At 32.3% G+C, this 20219-nt stretch overlaps 1 protein-coding gene across 1 annotated transcript in view; it reads right to left on the minus strand.

Annotated features, from left to right (window-relative positions):
* LOC127701706 (dynein axonemal heavy chain 8-like) overlaps positions 1-19475 on the minus strand; it is a 166696-nt gene extending 147221 nt beyond the window's left edge. The window contains exons 1-11 of the mRNA XM_052205709.1: positions 19333-19475; positions 18264-18398; positions 17675-17765; positions 15371-15522; positions 9994-10189; positions 7607-7776; positions 7181-7357; positions 5323-5436; positions 4263-4370; positions 3718-3966; positions 650-847 (exon numbers count right to left, since the gene is read on the minus strand). Coding sequence (XP_052061669.1) covers positions 650-847; positions 3718-3966; positions 4263-4370; positions 5323-5436; positions 7181-7357; positions 7607-7776; positions 9994-10189; positions 15371-15522; positions 17675-17765; positions 18264-18398; positions 19333-19473 — 1731 coding nt within the window. The 5' untranslated portion in view covers positions 19474-19475. The remainder of the gene's footprint in view (positions 1-649; positions 848-3717; positions 3967-4262; positions 4371-5322; positions 5437-7180; positions 7358-7606; positions 7777-9993; positions 10190-15370; positions 15523-17674; positions 17766-18263; positions 18399-19332) is intronic.
* Positions 19476-20219: the final 744 nt, after the last annotated feature.

The raw sequence follows: 20219 nt of genomic DNA on the forward strand, positions 1-20219 counted from the left end.
TTTACAAGCAGTTTCAGCTTCTGTTTGATGATGGAAAACAGGTTTTCCCAAGAAAATACCGCAAACGACCGCACAGGATTTGAAATTACCGGAGTTTCATTAGACCTTTTCTAACAGTTACAAAAAGTTCTTTACCTAAAATTTCGTGGGGAGAAGGGGGTGCGGACTATGTACCAGTGCGAACTATACAAGCCTATCTACGGTAATCAGTGAAGATAAAAATGTGAAAAATTAACAGACAATTAACTATGTACACCAAGTGATGGCAATAGTTCACACTGGTCTTGCCCTATTGAATTGAATCCTAACTAATTCTATAGCAGACCATTCATATATCTATTCATCATTTACCAGAAATAGGTGAAATACATGCTAAATACTGGATGAATGGTTGGTTAGTTATGTATTTCGTTAGAAAATGATTTCTTTCTGTTTTGTGAGATCAACATGTAACCAAAGATGAAATTAATAAATTCTAATATCTGGTATTTGTTGCTTTTTTTTATCAGTATGGAATAAATTTCCTTTGCATTTATAAAAGTTTGTTCAATAAGTATTCACAAACACTATACTAACACCTGGTAACATTGAGGCTTACTTTAATACAAATTTCACCTGGAATCTAATAGGTAAAGAAGTATTTACTTGCCTCCAAGTCTCCCAGCTGTCTTTTAAAGTCTTCAAAGTCAATATCAAAGTCAACTTTTCTTTGATCTAAGAAATCATATGGCTTTTTCTTTATGCTACCCAAGATCTGCTGAAATCTGCCCCCATATGTTTCTATTCCTTCTACCTTAGATTCTGATAATGTGGAAAATATCTGAATGTAGTTCAGAAGAGTGATGATCTGAAAAAAAAAAAACCAAAGCATAAAACTCTTCCTATAAAAATAATTGCAAAACACTTACAAAATTGGTGTTAAGAGTTTTCTGTAACTTATCGTAGAACTTTGAAAGTATTAGTTTAATTTAATGACAACTATTCTAGACCTAGGGAAAATTAAACCTTGACTTATCCTTTTCCTTATAGTACAGACACTTATCTAATGTCGAAGAATGTCTGTTGATTTCTAAATGTCTTTTGTGTAAGTTTGTGTTGTTGGGTTGCAATTTCATTAATATATATCCCAAATTTCTTCTTACAAATATAACAAAAGTTTGGATTTACAGGTGAACATGTAAACAGCAAAATGATAAAAGTTTGAGGCTGATATTGATATTATAACAGGCAAAAACAATATTGACAATATTAAGTAAAAAATTCCACCAAAATGTCTGCAAAGAATTAAACAAGTGACAATCACAGATCGAATTGTATGTCAAAATAGAAGACACACAAATTTGTTCAATAAACCTTAAAATCAAAGCACTGCGTGTGCTGTGGGCAATTAAAAGAAAACCAAGGCAAAAGTAATAATGACAAAAGAACAGAGTTCCAATGTCCCCTGCATTGCACATATTTTATCTATCCAAGGTACAAGGGCGATAACTAAATAAAACACTTTTTTTTTGTAGCGCTAACTAGGCCATTTTCCATAAATTTAATATTTCCAAGGGGCATAACTCTTTTAAAAAAAGTCGATCGGCCACCATTATAGAACTTGTCAGAGATATTGCTGATAGTAACCTATAGTATAAGTTCTTTAAAAATCAGGCATGAATTGTACCTGTGAGAGCGCTAACTAGGCCATTTTCCATAAACTTAATATTTCCAAGGGGCATAACTCTTTTAAAAAAGTCGATCAGCCACCATTATAAAACTTGTCCGAGATATTGCTGATATTAACCTATAGTATAAGTTTTACAAAAATCTGGCAAGAATTGTACCTGTGAGAGCGCTAACAAGACCGGACAGAGAGACGGACACACAGAGAGACAAAATATTATATAGAAGGCTAATATTATGTTCATGATTATGAACCTTGCTTTGTTCAGGACCAACACGCTGAATAAATGTTTTAATGTGCTAGTTTACAACTTCAATTTTTTTACTGAAAATTATAGCACCATGGGCCAGAAATAAAGGACAGCCCTAAAACTAATAGGTCTAAGGACCACTCGCCAATATTATATTGGCCTGGGGAGAACACTGAGTTTGGTCGACGTAAGTTCTACAGTGCAAAATTTATGCGTTTCCTCCGTTCTATGAAAAAAAAAAAAAAAAATAACAAGTCCACTGACACTGTTTTCTGAAGTTGAGGAACTATAGTCAAATACGGATAATTTTATTTCAACTTTGACCAAGGATGTATAACTAGTAATATACTTCATTGCTTTGACCAAACTGGATTTTGAAGAAAAAAAACTTCACTTCCCTATTTATAAAGTTTTGAGTAGTAACCATTTTTTCTTGGCAGCAGTAGAGTGGATTTCGGTTACTTACATTCCAATTTTTAGATTGAGAAAAAGGTATACAGTTGTTATCTGAAATTTGAAATTACGGGGTCAAACACGATCAAAAGAACAGGAAACCCAAAAAATGATTGAGAGCTATGCTGGATATGTCAGCGTCACAGTGTTAAATCAAGGAAATATATGTCTCTTGTTAAATTCAATAAAATATTTTTGTCACATATAATATGTTTTAATTCTTTCAATAAAGATCATTAACAATGGTCAGTCTGTTTTTATGTGTTGTTTACTAGCGCTTCCTTTTGTCTCCATGACAAAAGAAATTATAAAAATAGAATGTTATCGATCTATAAAAACCAACCGAAAACAATGCATACACGATAAACTCTGACCTTTTGTCACGTGACCAAAATCTTGAACTTAGAAGCCACTGAATCATTTGTCGTCAAACTATAACAACTTCATTTGACAAGGCCAGTTATGTAATAAAATGGAATAATATAATAGAAAGGAACGAAAGTGTTAATAAAGTGATCAATGCATGACTGCCTAAAGACTGCCATATGACTGCTACGTTTAAACGACACTGTAATAGGTACGATTCATGTAAACAAAGTTGCAATATAGTATCAACCACATCTTTATAATAAATCCCTGAAATCTACTTTTTGTCTACTAGTTTAAAATTACCGCCAAACGATATCCATGCGCAATTTGTAATTTGGTAAATGTAAACGACTTGTATATAGAAATTTCATACAATTGTTCTTTAACATCGTTATCAAAAGCACAGAAGATAAAACTCAATGTAAGACTTTCCATTTAGCACTATTTCCAATGTGCAACATCATTGATTTTGGGTTGTTCAACGATCATTTAAGGTTAAATTATTTTTTGTATTCCAGAACTAAATGCATGAAAAAAGTGTCCAATTAGTTATACATGAACTACCAGCCTGCTAGATAAGGACAATGGCACCTATTTCAGTATTCATGGGGAAAGTGCAAGTAGAGTGCTAGCATAAGGCAGCTTTACTGCCTAAAAATAGTTTAATAGAATGAAACCTTTGGTAAATGCAAGAAAGAATACTGTTGGCATTCATATACGAAAAATACCTTACAGAAAATTAGATCACCTTATTGTATTACAAGTAAGTTTTCTCGTCATAACATTTTATAGGTTTCATAATGAGGAAGAATTGCATGGTAATCTCAATAAAATGATAATATAAGAGTCATATCAGCCTGTTGAATACTTGTCGTTTATTTGGGTAATTATCAAATGTTTTACCAATGCAGTCACAGCTAGACATTGCTAAACTAAAAACTGCAAATTATTTGAATTTAATAATCACCAAGAAACTTACTTTATCTAATCTTCTGCAAAATGTTTCAAACTTTCCAAAAATGTACATTTCTGAAAATTCAAATGGCTTCTCTCCTGGAGTTTGTTCAATTTTCTGTTTAGTTTTCTGGAATACAGTCTGATAATTCTTGTAAAGATTTACACAGTTCTGCAGTTTCTCTATAAGAGGCTGTCGTTGTTGATCCCATATCCTGTTTACTCCATGGTCTGTTATGTAATTCTTACAGGCAGTTACCATCTGGTTAGTCACCTTTATAAATCAAAGTAAAATCTTTATTTAAAATGCACACACACAAAAACATGTCTCCTCATTCTATCTATTTTAAATCAGAAAACACAGCAATTCTTTGAAATAATACTGTCAAATTTTTCTCCAAAGTTCTTTCATTGACAAAAATGTATAGAATCAGTAAAGTTTAGTTCAGTATCTTGAAATCTTGTTTTCATGATGATGATGATTTATAATAAATTCCAGAAAAAAATTTAAAGGGCCAAAAAATATATCCTTCATATGCAAAAAAAGCTTAAAAAAATATCAATGTTTACCTTTATAAATAATGATGTCATCCTCTCTGAGGTGTTGTAGTATCTAGAAATGCTATGGATCATTCGAATAGAATTGATTAATCCTGGCAAACAATTTGTCATAGAAACCTGAAAAATTCATGATAAAATTCTATGTTTGTAAATCAAGTCTATTTCATATAATAAATACTCTAGAAAGGTTCATAAATTTGATGTCTGTTTTACTATCTAAAAACCAAACTTTCCCCCAAAATTTCAGTGTATTTCTTGTCTTGACTTTATTCTAAGGATGTTTGCTATTGAATTTCAAAATAACAAAATTTTCTCAATTGATCTCTTTTATGACAGATAATGCATTATGCACCAAAATTATTGAAACATAAATGCCAGTCAGTGTGTATGTTTTCGAGATACAAACATTTGAAAACCTATACAAAAATTTTGGCAAGAAAAAGATATCTCTAGAAATTTTATATAAAATGAATGTCGGAGAAGAAATGAATGTTTTAATTGTATGAAAAATATATTAGAAATAACAAGAATTTCAAAATGATTTACCAAAAGTGTATTTAAGAAATAGTTTCTTTAAAAACATTGGGAAACATAGGGTTGCAGAGCAAAAGTTTTAATGCATTCATGTTGCCTATTAAAAGTCTGAGAGTTTACTTATTATTTAGATTAAACTGAAAAGTAACGAAGGAAACATCCTTAACCACTTAAAAATATTGACCTAGAAATCAATAAAAGATTACCCTCCTCCCAACTGGCAATTGTGAAGATACCAACCCTATTAAAATGGGACTTATAAATACATTTTGAGTAACTGATGTTTTTACCATATCTTCAAGTTTACATAAATTTCTACCATGAAATCTCTTTGAAAAAAGTGAGAACTTGTTAAGTAATTATATTCAGAACTGGTATCAATGTAATTGTACAACTAAACTTGGTAAAGAACTGATGTTAGGTGATACCAAATTATATTTGGAAACTGGAATGTTGACATCATGATTCAGTATGAGTAAGTTTGAAATATGTGTATCACATAGTACATTAGTATTCAATCTAAAAACAGCATTACCGGATCACAGCGGTATAAAGGTTCACAATATTTCTCTAGTGTATACAAGTATTTCACATTGTCTTTGGTTTCATTTGCACTGTCTGTTATTTTCTTGTCTAATTCCTTCCATTTCTGAAAAAAAGCATGGACCTTAATATAGCTGGAATTTGCCAAAAAAAGAACTAAGACTAAGACATAATTCTTTACATGAACTTAAGAATTAAAATGTAGCTGTGGCAAGATTATAAAATCATTAGAATTAACTTCTTTGTCTGCATCTAGCAGGGAGAAGTGTAGAGACTAAATAGAACAGTTCTTGTTTGTGTATATACATGCTGTAAAGTAATATGTTTGCTACAATATTAATGCTATTTCGATCTGCATCCTCATATTTGGTTTGGACTGTTTCATTTATGAATTTTTCAAATATGTATTATTCTATGCATTTTCTGTTTTTTAACCTGAGGGATTTTTTTTTTGTCACTTATTCTGTTTTTGAACCATCATAGCATAAATTGTATACAACATCTTGTTTTATTGATCTCCATTTCATCATAATACAACCTGGTATAATTCATAAACAAATAAATCAATTCAAGTAATGAAATGTCAAAATACATTTTAACTAACATAACACAAATGAAAGAACCTTAGTGAGCGCGCTCATATACCCCACGTCCCCACATTGTCATTGGAGAAATAAAATAAGTGTAAAGTGTAAGAAAAAAAAATTGTATCAGGAAAAAAAATTTAATCATAATTTCCTGTCAATATGCACATCTACATAGTATGTCCTTATTATCTACACAGTTTCATGAAATTCTGTTGTGTGGTTTGAGAGGAGTTGCAATGACAAAAGGTTGCAGTAGTATATTGGGCAAATAAGTTCAAAGGGGCGTAACTCCTGGAAAAAAAATTAAATCGTAATTTCCTGTCGATATGCACATCTACGTAGTATGTCCTTATTATCTGAAAAGGTTTCATGAAATTCTGTTGTGTGGTTTGAGAGGAGTTGCGATGACAAAAGGTTGAAGTAGTATATTGGGCAAATAAGTTCAAAGGGGCGTAACTCCTGGAAAAAAAATTGAATCGTAATTTCCTGTCGATATGCACATCTACGTAGTATGTCCTTATTATCTGAAAAGGTTTCATGAAATTCTGTTGTGTGGTTTGAGAGGAGTTGCGATGACAAACTGTTGCAGTAGTACATTAAAGTAAATAAGTTCAAAGGGGCATAACTCCTAGAAAAAGAATTGAATCGTAATTTCCTGTCGATATGCACAACTACATAGTATGTCCTTATTATCTAAAAAGGTTTCGTGAAATTCTGTTGTGTGGTTTGAGAGGAGTTGCGATGACAAGAAACAGACTGACGGACGGGTCAAAAACATTATACCCTGCAACTCGTTGCGTGGGGTATACTTACACTAAACACCATTCAAAGGCTAAGGGATTGTGCTTCCCTCTTGACAAAGCATGTGTTTCACAAACATTACTTAATTGTGGAGAGGACAAGGTAGATTTTGGGCTTATTTAGACCAGTAAATTCACCAAAAATAAATATCTTTTTTGGGTGACAGTTGTTCTCTATATTGTTTCTAAGTAATAGTATGTACAAATCAAATAATCAAGATTTTGCATAACTTCGCCACTTTACTGAATTTACTGTCGTTTCACAGCTACATACCTCAGAAAAAGAGAACATTCTTTTAAAACCGGCATTTTTAAATTAAAGTACACTCATTCAACATTTAATTTTGAAAATCCAAGTTAGTTTTAAATATAATTGAATTAAGAGCCAGTAAGGCCACAAATGGTTCCTAGTTCTTTTGTATAGCTTTTTGTGAATTGAGCTATATATAACATAATAAAGTACCTTAAGAACTTTTGATTTAGAAATATTGATAATATTGATGACCATGCGACAATTGTGACTTTTTATTTGTTCCAACAAGGCATTGAATCTGGCCATTAGCTGTCTCCAGTGGTCCAACTCTGCCATAGGACCTGTATCATCTGCTTCTTTCCTCATCTGGTCACTTTCTGCTAAAATCTTTAAATGAAACAATTTGAGAAATAAAGCTCTAGCCAACAAATAAATATTCAATATATAAATTACTTCCAATGAGGCAAATCTTTCAATATTATCCTTTTTAGAATTACAATCAAAATTAAGCAGCAAATGATGCAAATTGCCATTGATAAGTAAAATTTACAACACATAGATTACTGTCACTACTGATTACATAAAATGAAATTTTACTAAAAAAAATTTTGTCCTAGGCTAAGATTATTTTCTTACTTGTTCAATTTGTTTACACCAAACTGTAGCTAATTCTTCTACATCACAGACTATATCAGGATTGGCTGCAGCCTGTATACAGTCTTGTGCAGTCTTTATCTCTTGCAAATTGATCTTTTCACTGGTATTACTAGCTAATCTTACACATTCACCAGAATTGGCTTGTGCATCTGTAAGCATTGCACATAAATCTCAGCTTAAATAATTCTTAATTAGATAAACAAAATAATAATGTTTTTTTATAAAAAGCTAAAGTTATCATTAATTGGCATTAAAATAAATGTTGCAATTGAGCACATGATATGCCTTAAAGTGACCATTAAAGTCTCACAACAGAAAAATGTTAACAAGTCTTGAAATAGTTTTAAAATTCTATAAGATCACATGAAAATAATGGACTTTGTGGAAGACATATACAAAAAGCTATCACATTCTTAAAATTTATTATATATTAACAAGAAAAGTTCCATAGCTTTGGAATTGCAGTTTGAAAATAAACCAAGATAAGAGGGGACCAAACATTGTGTACAAATTTTATAATTTTAAATGTTTTCGGAGATGTAAAATTTTTTGACAAATCAGTCCTATAACCCTGGAACAACAAATTTAAAAAATAGGCAAAACAGACAGGGAGCTTCTCTGTATGGAACAAAACACTAAAAATTTTAAACTTTAAAAGCTAATCAAAACTAATCAAAACTAGATGTGTCGGAACGTCACAAATGGCCCCTTCTCAAAAAGTTGAAAAATCTGCAATTTCAACAACACATGTGGACACAAACATGCATGGACAGTATCCAGCTCTCAAGACCAATACTAGTTTGATGAAAAATTTCCTTGATCAATGAGTAGAAAAATTACCTATCAGCAAACAGGAAGGGGACGTACTGAAGATGTGTTGAAACAACATGAAAATCAGCATATCGGAACGAAACATAAACTTGATCTGTAACTCATCATGGTAGACTCAGAGCAAAATTTTGGCAAAAATCAGCAGAGCAGAAGGAAACTTAAACTTGATCTGTAATACATCATGGTAAACTCAAATACCAAAAATCAACCCAAAATCTGAAGACGTATAGAAAACAAATTCGTATAACTGTGATTTTCAACAATTTATCAAAGTCCAAAGCCCGTAATTTTGGCAAAAATCAGCAGAGCAGAAGGAAACTTAAACTTGATCTGTAATACATCATGGTAAACTCAAATACCAAAAATCAACCCAAAATCTGAAGTTGTTTAGAAAAAAAAAGTCTGTATAACTGTGATTTTCAACAATTTATCAAAGTCCAAAGCCCGTAATTTCGGCAAAAATTAGTAGAGCTGAACGAAACTCAAGCTTGATCTGTAACTCAACATGGTTAACTCACATGACAAAAATCAGCCCAATATCTGAAGGCGTTTAGAAAAAAAGTCCATATAACTGTGATTTTCAACAATTTATCAAAGTCCAAAGCCCGTAATTTCGGCAAAAATTAGCAGAGCGGAACGAAACTTTAACTTGATCTGTAACTCTTCATAGTTAACTCACATACCAAATATCAGCCAAATATCTGAAGGTGTTTAGAAAAAAAAAGTCTGTATAACTGTGATTTTCAACAATTTATCCAAATCCAAAGCCCGTAATTTCAGCAAAAATTAGCAGAGCGGAACAAAACTTAAACTTGATCTGTAACTCATCATGGTTAACTCACATACCAAAATTCAGTCCAATATCTGAAGGCGTTTAGAAAAAAAGTCCGCATAACTGTGATTTTCAACAATTTATCGAAGTCCAAAGCCCGTAATTTTGGCAAAAATTAGCAGAGTGGAACAAAACTTAAACTTGATCTGTAACTCATCATGGTTAACTCACATACCAAAATTCAGCCCAATATCTGAAGGCGTTTAGAAAAAAAGTCTGTATAATGGTTTGTTGCAGAATGACGGAATGACAGAATGACGGAATGACAGAATGACAGAATGATGGAATGACGGAATGATGGAATGACGGAATGATGGACAAGGGTAAAATTATATGGCCTGAAAACTTTGTTGCGGGGCCATAATAAAAAAACTCACAGGAGAGACACATCTGAAAATCTTCAAAATCAAAAGAAAGCTTGTCTACACAGAACCAAATATTGTGATAAAACTTTTGCAATGATCCATTCAAGCATGCTCAAGTTTTCTCAAACCTTGCTTGGACAGCATTATATTAAATGTGAGTTGATGGGAATATATTCATTCCTGCTTTTCCCCTGGACATGTACACCTAATAGAGAGTTTAAAAATATGCAATTACTTTAATTAATAAATTATAATATGACAATGTATGAGGTTCTGTTAATTAATCAAAAACATTAATAACTTTTTTTAGCCCAATCTTTCAGAAAAATAATACTTACGACCAAGGAAGCTCACAAAATTTTCATAGCTATCCATAAAAGTTGACCTGGACTTTCTACCATGAGGATCATTATCTAACTCTCCCCAAGTCTCTAGTGCCGTAAGGCATGGTTGATACAGACTGGACATTACACATTCAAATGCAGTCAATATTCCTGTTGGATCTGAAGCATCTAATACTCCAAAAGTCACTTCCTATTAAAATATATTTTCTACCATTAGAAATGTATACTAAGGATACAACATGAATAAACTTTAAAAAGTTAAAATAGACTGTAAAGGTGTTTTTTCCTCCCTGCATTTCAAATAATTAGATTAGTTGAATAGAATCATCCCTTTCATTAATTGGAAGAATTGATAAAATATATTCTGCTATTATATGGTTTGTTTGCCGTGTGTGAAACCTTTTTTTTCCTTACTCGCCAAATTGGCGAGCAACTTTTCATTTCAACTCGCCAAATTGAAATTCCACATGCCAGCTTGGTGAGTGATTTACTTTTGGAACTTGTTGTCTTTTACATACATAATTATTAAAACATATTATTCCATTCCACTTACTAAATGCATGTACTTATGTTCATCATTTTAATCTATATATAACTGATACATGTAACTTGAAAATTCAAATTACTATTAACATATAGTAGTCTAAGTTATATAGGGGAGCAGTCAACTAATCTTGTGATTACCTTAGGAGAGGGGTTTCAACTACATTTTTACCACAACTGACAAGTTAAAAGTTTTTTTGTCCTAACCATACTTCCTTATTCCAATGATTATGGATGAATCTTAGTACAAATGCTGGAGTTATTGAGCAGCCTCTTCTACTATGATTATCATATTTTTTATTTAAAAAAACATGAATAATTACACTGTTCTACACCAAAGGCCTTTTTATTAGGGATGTCAACGAGTACTCGAGTACTCAAGTATTGCTCGGTAGTACCGAGTATCGAATACCAAAATAATACTCGACTAATCAGTGTCCTTTGGGATATTGTCCCCGTCTTTTCATACAATTGATTTTCTTGAGAATATCCCTGGGAAAATTAAATAGTTATCATGGATTAGTATTAAAGTGTAAATAATATACATTTGTATGTTGTTGATCATTTAAAATGCCACCGAAGTCGTCTGTTTGGAAATATTTTAAACGCAGTATTGACGATAAAATCGTAAAATGTCAACTTTGTGAAGTTTCACTGACATATTGTGGGTGAACTACAAACATATTACATCATATAAGAGCTAAACAACCTGCAGAAGAAAAACTTAATGCTAAAAGTAAAACGGACAATCAGACGGCAATAACCAGTTTTGTAAATTCTCCGAGGAAGGTAAATACTGTACTTCATGAAAACATAACCATTTCTATAACTAATGTGATTGTGAAGGACTAACTACCACTAAGTATCGTACAGGGAGAAGGATTTCTGAATCTGATGAAAATTGTGATCCCAGAATATAAAGTACCATCGCGGAACACAATCAGATCTAGGATAGATAAGTTGTACGATGAACAAAAGGACAATCTGATTAAAGAACTGAATGTTCAAAGTTTTTCATTGACCACTGATACATGGCCTTCTACGTCGAATGACAGTAATTTAACAGTTACGTAACACCATATAGCAGAAAATTGGGAAATGAAGGCTAACATATTGTGTACCCGTGAATTGCCGGAAAGGCACACTGGATTAAATATTGCAGAAAAGTTACAGTCCATTGCAAGTGAATTTGACATTATGACTAAAATAGACACTGTTGTACACGATAATGGGCATAATATGGAAAATGCAGGTAGCAGATGCCCTGAATGGGGTAATTTAGGCTGTTTTGGACATACTCTACAATTAAGCATTAAGCCTGCAATTGACCTAGGTTCTGTGTCCAAGATCGTAGCAAGAGGACTTAAGCTTGTCGGTCACTTCAAACATTCTACAACATTAACTGCTGAGATGAGAAAACGACAGAAACTGTTCAATGCACCATAACACGAATTAATACAGGACGTGACAACAAGATGGAACTCAACTCAACTTAAGATGGAACGCCTAGTCGAGCAGGGACAAGTTCTTAACGATATCATGCTAGATCCCTCCTGTACAAAGAAACAAGATATGGTAATGTTATTAAAAGATCATGAATGCATTATGGGATATAATGTCGGATGTTTCAACCGTTTTGAATGATTTTTCTAATGTAACAACGTACATGTCTACTGAACAGCACATTTCTACTTCGCAAATCTACCTTATCGTGTGTGGATTACTGAAGAAAAGTTTGAATTCCAATGATACCGACAACTCAGTTGTTCGTAAAGTTAAAAGTACACTTGCTGACGAAATTAAACGGCGATTTAAACCCACCGACGATGATATTGGAAACCAAACACCAATTTGGGCATCTATCTTGGATCCTCGTTATAAACGTTTAACCTTTCTGGACAAAAAGCAACGTAAAACAGCAGAGGATGTATTGGAGTCAAAGCTAGATGACATTCCGTTAAACAAAATATCAGTATCTTCAAACATTTCTCAGGATTGCAATGATAACGAACCAAAACCGAAACGACAACGAAGATTGATTTCCTAATTCACGAATCTACGGAAAAATCAGAAATGGATAACGATGAACTTAATTCTTTTCTCGCTGAAAAACTTAGCCCTGAGACAAATCCTTTACAGTGGTGAGCTTCAAATGAGAACAGTTACCCTAGGCTTACAATTCTTGCAAAGCGTATATTAGCCATTCCCGCAACATCGGTATTGTCCAAAAGAATTTTTTCATCAGCAGGATTGTTAGTAACAAAATTACGAAACTGACTCTCACCAGAAATAGTGGACAAAATAATATTTATGACTAAGAACAAATGCATACCCCGTAGTGACCATCAATGATTGTTAAACGCATCAGCGCCTTTAATCGTCTCACCTTTGTAAATATGTTTTCTTTACAATCCAGGAATGTAACTGTTGTGTGATCATGTGTGACTTTGTAATAATTGATGTTCAATTCGTATTTATTAAATTGTTTATTGGATAATTGTTTACTTAATTATTTCATTTAATAAATGATCTATTAATTCTAGTATCACATAATTAGGGGGATTAAAAGTCAATTAGACAACGACTGACAAATCGTAAAATCTGTAACTTATGTAATTTTACAAATCTGTATTTTACCGAGCTAGTACTCGAGTATCACTCGGTAAAACCACTGAGTACTCGAGTATTTATCTCTAACCGAGCTGACATCCCTACTTTTTGTTTGTTTAAATTATTTAGCCTTAAAAACTATTCCATTTTGAAATTTTATACTATATATTTCATAATCAATGCCTCCAGATTGAACTTGTGTATACATGTTTTTGTTTAAAGGTACTTGAATCATTCTAATCATTCTAATCGTTTACTGTGCTTCATTTTGTAATTCATTTGATTGTATAGCTAAAATTTTGGACACCATGATTGGTTAATAAAACATCTTGTATCTTGTATCTTGTTGAACATTCAGAAAAGTATAAAAAATAGCTTTCAAATCTAGTCAACAAATACATTGTTCATCCTGTACTTTGCTTAAAATAAACCTACATGGACCATAGGAAGGTAAAATAAATATTAAATGTATTATTTGTAACTCACTGATACCCAACTGTATGCATAATATGTTTATTTCAGTCATGTCAAGAAATTAAAATCCGCGAGGTGGGGATCGTATAGTAGGTTTTAGCATGCTGATTCAAAAGTGTCAAGGTTATCATAATAATGTTTTAGTTTGCCAATTGCGACAAATAAACTGTTTAAGAGCTAGGAATATCATTTTTAGTAACACTCCACATTGAAATTAGTTCAACAGATGTGCCTGTCCCAAGTCAGGAGCCTGTAATTCAGTGGTTGTCGTTTGTTTATGTGTTACATATTTGTTTTTCGTTCTTTTTTTGTACAAAAATTAGGCCGTTAGTTTTCTCGTTTGAATTGTTTTACATTGTCATTTTGGGGCCTTTTATAGCTGACTGTGCTGTATGGGCTTTGCTCATTGTTGAAGGCCGTACGGTGACCTATAGTTGTTAATTTCTGTGTCATTTGGTCTCTTGTGGAGAGTTGTCTCATTGGCAATCATACCACATCTTCTTTTTTATATTAAAATGCATGAACCTTTGACAATATAAGACCTGACAACTGTCAAAATACTTCAACTGGTCAGAGAATTTTTTATTCTGGCTAGTTGAAGAATTTTATATCACTTGCCACATTGGAGAGTTATATATAACCAAGTATCAGTGCTCATCATATTCGTTTCTTTAAATACTCACCTTTGGCGAGTTGGCAAGCAGAGGTTTCACACACTGTGTTTGAATATACCACCGCAAGTCATAAAAGTTTCAGCTCATACAACTGGTTTTATCATAAAAAAAACTGATGAAAACTTCAAAAAGTAAATAAATGTGAGGGGTAATTTTGTGTCTAAGATCTTTTCATTTGCAAATGTTACTTATATTTATGATTAATTCCTGTAATGATTTCTTTATATGACATTTACTGATACTTCAGTACTTTAACTGTGACCAAAGAAGTCAAAATTTATGCCTGAAAATACCATTATCATTTATTACTTGGTATCTTTTCAAACAAAGCCAGAAGAACACTGGCAAATCTTTATAACGGTTTGATATAATACCTAATTTAACACCCCAAAAAGTATAACCTTAAGTGGTGCAGTTTCCACATAACAGAGATTATGTAAAACTTTAAAATTGCACACGATTGCCACCATTTGTATTATGAAGCATTTAACAAAAGGAGAAAAGTTTATCATGTTCCTATAATTGCCACATACACATTTCATCAAGCTGCAGTCTTTAATATTCAGAGCCCAATGTAATATACCAGAGCAAAACAATATGAAGATCAAGAAAAAGTCAAGGCTACTAATCAAAACTTTTTATCAGCTCAGATCAAATTTTAGGGGTTCTGGGCAACTGTGCTACTGTTAACTTCAATCCCTGTAAGGGTTGTTCCATAAAAACATACATGGGACCCAGGGAAGACAACTTAAATTTGCCACTATGGGTGGGTGTGAAATATTGTTGTATGCAGGACTCTAAAATTGCTTCTATGGGTGGTCACTCTGTTTTCAAAGTGCCTTCTCTGGGTACCATGCATGTTTTAATGGAACAGCCCTAATTAAGAACAGTCATTTAGATTGTAAATTTGACACTCATAACAACATTTTTTTTTTCTCAAAAGGTTATAAAAACAGGGCTGAAGTATTATCCCTGCATAGCACATGGATAAAGGATTTTGCAGCATTATGAGATATGATGAATAGTGATCCCTCTGTCTGGGCAGACAACAAATAAAACAGTTAACTTACATCATAAATATTTTTTATGGTTAAAGCAATATCAGTTTTGGTACGTAGAAAATAAATGCATATTCCTCTCAGTTTCTCGCCTGTTCCACTTGTTACCAGTACTCTTGGTGCTACTGCTCCTTTTCCTGCTCCATGTATTGTTCTTCCACATTCTGTAATAAATTTGCATTATGTGAAATATTCTTTATTCTGTCAGATGTATATGTACAATAAGATTTTTAAATTTTCAAAATTTGCTTTATTCTGTCAGGTGTATATGTACCATAAGATTTTTGAATTTTCAAAATTTGCTTTATTCTGTCAGGTGTATATGTACAATAAGATTTTTTAATTTTTAAAATTTGCTTTAAGATGTCCAATTGACAGACACAAAAATTGGTAGAATGTAAAATTTTAAAAGTGTATCTTGTCTCTAGACATTTATTTTATGTTGAAGATTTTTATTGTTATAAGGTTAAATGATTGTAGTTTGCTTAACTTTCTTTGGAAAATTATATTGCAGGCAAATTCAACCTAAAAAGTGCAATATCATTTAAATTATTGAATTTAGTGTTAAGGTCAGACCATAAATAAAATTTAAATTGTTTCATATTGCCTACCTACCCACCTAAAAAGCAGCCTACCAGATAAATTTTATGACAAAAATAGTTTCAATCTTTTTTTAAGATCTTTTCCTGCTTTAACCCTTACCATGCTGAGCCCGTCATATGACGGGATGACCCAGACCACCGTTATTTGGCTCTAATGGCTCTCCATACTTTTAGAGGTCAACTTTATGATACTTATTTCGAAATGGATGCATGTTCCCTCAACCTGAGGCTATCTATTGTCATGTTTCTCATGTTTAAGTAGCATTTTGAGCTCAAATACGAACTTGGAAAATTGAAATTGGATAAAACTGGTTTTTCTGGAGGGGTGGGCTTCCCTTCTGTGTCTTACACAGGAAGTTCAGAGGCCTAAAACTTTCAAAAATAGTGTAAACCCGCAGGCATATATCTACTGATCATAATTATTTTTGAAATACGCAGAGGAAACGACTACTTCCGGTTTCAGGTCCAGTTGAAGTCCAAAATCGGAAGAAATCGTGAAATTCCGTACTTTTTGTCCAAATGACCTTCTTTAGACTGGTGTTCCCAGATCAGTTTCACTCCAACCTAAGAACTGTTGGGGTTAATGTGTTTACTGGGGTCCACTGTACATGCAGACTACAGATGGATACCTATATCAGCATCCCTCGGTCTTTGGGGTCAAGTAATAGGACGAAAAATCGTCAAAAATGACGCTTTTTGCACCTGATGACCAACTTTGGGGCAAATTCCCGCCCACCCACCCCGAACCTCCTCACCCCAACCACCCCGCCCCGTGATCCCCTACCTTAGATTTAAAGAAATCAATTGCTTCAGCAGCAGGGTAAGCCTCATTTGCATATAATTTGCATATTTTTGCAAATAAACGAAAATTAGACTTTTTCTGAAAACAATTCAGCATGGTAAGTGTTAATATTGTTTTCCTGTCTAAAACATGTAACTCATGTTGTTGGCCAAAAAAGAAAAAAATCCCTACCTTCCTGCAAATCTCTTATATCTCTATACTGTAAACTCAGAAGTTAATGTGTTCATTATCATTGTAAATCCTTGATCTCTAGAAAAAATGCTTAATCTAATATTGCGATTGCAAAAATTTTATGAAGGAAAATCCCTACAGAAATTATAAATGCGAGTTGTTATTATTGCTAACCTGACACAGTAGCATTTTTTGCATTAATAAAAACATCACAATAATTTCTGAATTTGCAATAGTATATTTTTACTTACAATGTGTAAATGTGCAATAATGTACTGAATTTGAAGTTTCAGTTTTTTTATTCCTAAATTATTGAGAAGATTATTCAAATAGTCAAATCTAATTTCATCTGGCAGTAACTCCTAAAAAGAGTAAATTGAGTAAACTGAATATAAAGGTCATTCTTGCAAACACATAACACTGACCTTTGCATAAAGGTGACCATTGAATTGATGTTCAAAATTCAAAGCTATTACTACAGCAGGACAAGAGTAGAGCAACCTGATAAGAAAGGTTTTCACTCAAAAGAAGTGAATTTTATAGCAGACATGATTATATTTGCATTTTTGTAGAGCTTGTAATGCTGATAATTTTTGCTGTTAACAGTTTCTGCTTATCTATTTTAGTTTTCAACTTATAAGATAATAAGCGAAAATGAAAATTCCTATTTAAGGATTCAATTGACAGTTTCAGTGATATTAATATTATAACATACATATATTTGATTGTAGTTCTTATTACCTTCAAGAAGAGGTATCATTGCTTCCTGATAGTAAAACTTGACACTTCTACTGCCATCTTTTACACAGAAATCTGTTATCAGTGTAACTTGCTACAAAACAAAATGAATATGCAGTATGGTTAATATGAATTAAATACAAGAAATTCTGAAAAACAAGCTAAATACCAGTTGTAATTTTACTTTGTTTGCATTCATTCTCTCCATAAGCTTAAATTTGCAAGAGAATCTAAAGTAAGGATAATAGTGGTTGTTGAAAGCATGATGGTATAATTGATTTTACATTGAATAATATGAATATGTATTATTTAGAGGATAAATAATTTGGAAAGCAGGGTCAAAATGTGCTCGCTTATGGTACTACAGGAAGCTAGCTTAGGTAGGCACAGCTTTTAAATGAATACTGCTGCTAAAAAAAAAAATCAGATACAACTCTCAAACAGGTTTCATGAAGCCTCATAAAATTCAATTGAAATCAGCATTATATGTGAGGGCAAGTAAGTATTCAAATCATCAAATTTGAAGTTCAATATCTTATCAACTAGAGAGACAAGAATTACAGAAAAAATTGATAAACAATAATATACACACCCTTTCAGCATCCAAGACAAATTCTTCCAATACAGAATAGTCTAATGCTAAATGTTGTGCTACCATCTGTATCAAAAATTTGTGATGAGGCTGGAGCAGTGATTTTCTCACATCTCTTACTTCTTTTGCTTTTTGCTAAAATCATCAAACAAAATCAATATTGAAATTTGTTTTAGTTTGACTTTATACAATTTTTTAATGTCACACTGCAGCAATTTCCTACTCTAAGTTAAACCTTCAGACCATATCCTTCTAAATTTTACTCTGTACTGTCCCATTGAAAGAATACAATAGCAGTCAGAATTCTACTTCGTCAAAGTTATCTCCCCATTATGCCACCAAATTTTTTCAAATCTGTTCAATATAAACACTGATTTAATCGTAAAGAGTTGATTACAGACAAAATATTTTAAGCCTTCTGCCTACTGAAATTTGTGTGTTTTTTGTTTTTGTGTTTGTTTACACATTGAACATAAAACAAAAAAAATTTAATATGAACAATGCTGAAAATTTTGTCAGTAATCAACTTCTAATGTCTAAATCAGTGTTTAAATTGAACAGATTGAAAATATATTATTAATGATATTGAATACATACAACATCACATGCAGTTTTGTGAGTTGATACACTACTTAGAATATTTTTTTTTTCAGGTAAATTAATCATTGAACGATGGATTTCTCTTAGAAGAAATTTAAAGGTCCAAGTGATAAAAGTCCACAGAGAACAATATCAGTATTTATTCAATGGGACAAGTGAACTAACAAAAATTTAAATGCATAAGTAAACTACAAATGATTCTGTGGAAAAGTTTCATTTCTTTCACAATAAATGACTGAATAAAGATGACAAACTGGTTACTGTTTTAAGATTTTTGCTTTTCCATATGACATCTCCAAAGAAAATTTATTTTCATACAGTAACCTACTAATCATATCTGTATATCAATATAATTCCTATGTACATATATGAGCACTTAAACAATTTAACATATTGTCAGATGTAAATAGAACAAAAGTTAGATTCAATCAAGCGTCAATCTAAATTACAAACAAAACTTAATGTTCACCTGTCTTTCTTTTAAGCTTTCTGTATTCATTAACAGAGATCCTACTGTGCTCCTCCGTCTTCCTGGTAAACCAGCATGTATAGCAACACTCTGTCTCCTTTCTTGTATCCCATGTGCTGGATCAGCACCCAAGAAAGCCATTTTCTAGAAACTTGAAAAAGTTTTATATAAATACACATGTATATATTAAAACTAATGAATAAACAATGATAAACTTTAGATTTTCTTGTTGTCCAGTCCAGTTGCGGTCTCTTGAGATATACCCACACCTTTTTAGTTTTAGTCACAAGTATAATTCAAGTATTCTGCACATTGACATCTCAGTCACAGTATGAAGTTTGCTTTTTATAAGAATGATATCAGGGTTAAAAAAAAGAAAATAATAGCAGCATATCAAAAGCATTTGTTCAAATCTCATTTGAAGTATTAAAAGGGAGATGAACATTTATGCAATTTGTTTAAAAAGTCTTTTAATTTGAAAATTTTGTGACACAAATCATTTCAATTTTTTTTTTTTTTTATTTTTTCCTGCTCTATTGCCTCTAACATCTTGTCTGAAACATGTAACTTATGTTGTTGGCAAAAGAGAAAAAAAATCCCTACCTTCCTACCCATCCCTATGAGACATAGGTAGGCAACATCAAACAAATATTTTTTTAAGGGTGGCCTTAGATAAACTTGTAAATGTTAGATCAGGTTCCGACACTTACGGTTGTTCGATTGCCCGGGGCAAGCTAATGCCGTATTCGGATATGTAAAAACATCATCTTGGTTGTCCGATCGGGCAAGTGAAAAAAAAGTGTTATATGATTAAAATTTCACAAAATCAATAGTGTCTGTTGTTTTGTCCATAGATTACTCAGTGATAACACCGCACGGTCGAGTAA

This window comes from Mytilus californianus, unplaced genomic scaffold, assembly GCF_021869535.1.
Source record: "Mytilus californianus isolate M0D057914Y unplaced genomic scaffold, xbMytCali1.0.p SCAF_5, whole genome shotgun sequence".
Taxonomy (NCBI): Eukaryota; Metazoa; Mollusca; class Bivalvia; order Mytilida; family Mytilidae; genus Mytilus; species Mytilus californianus.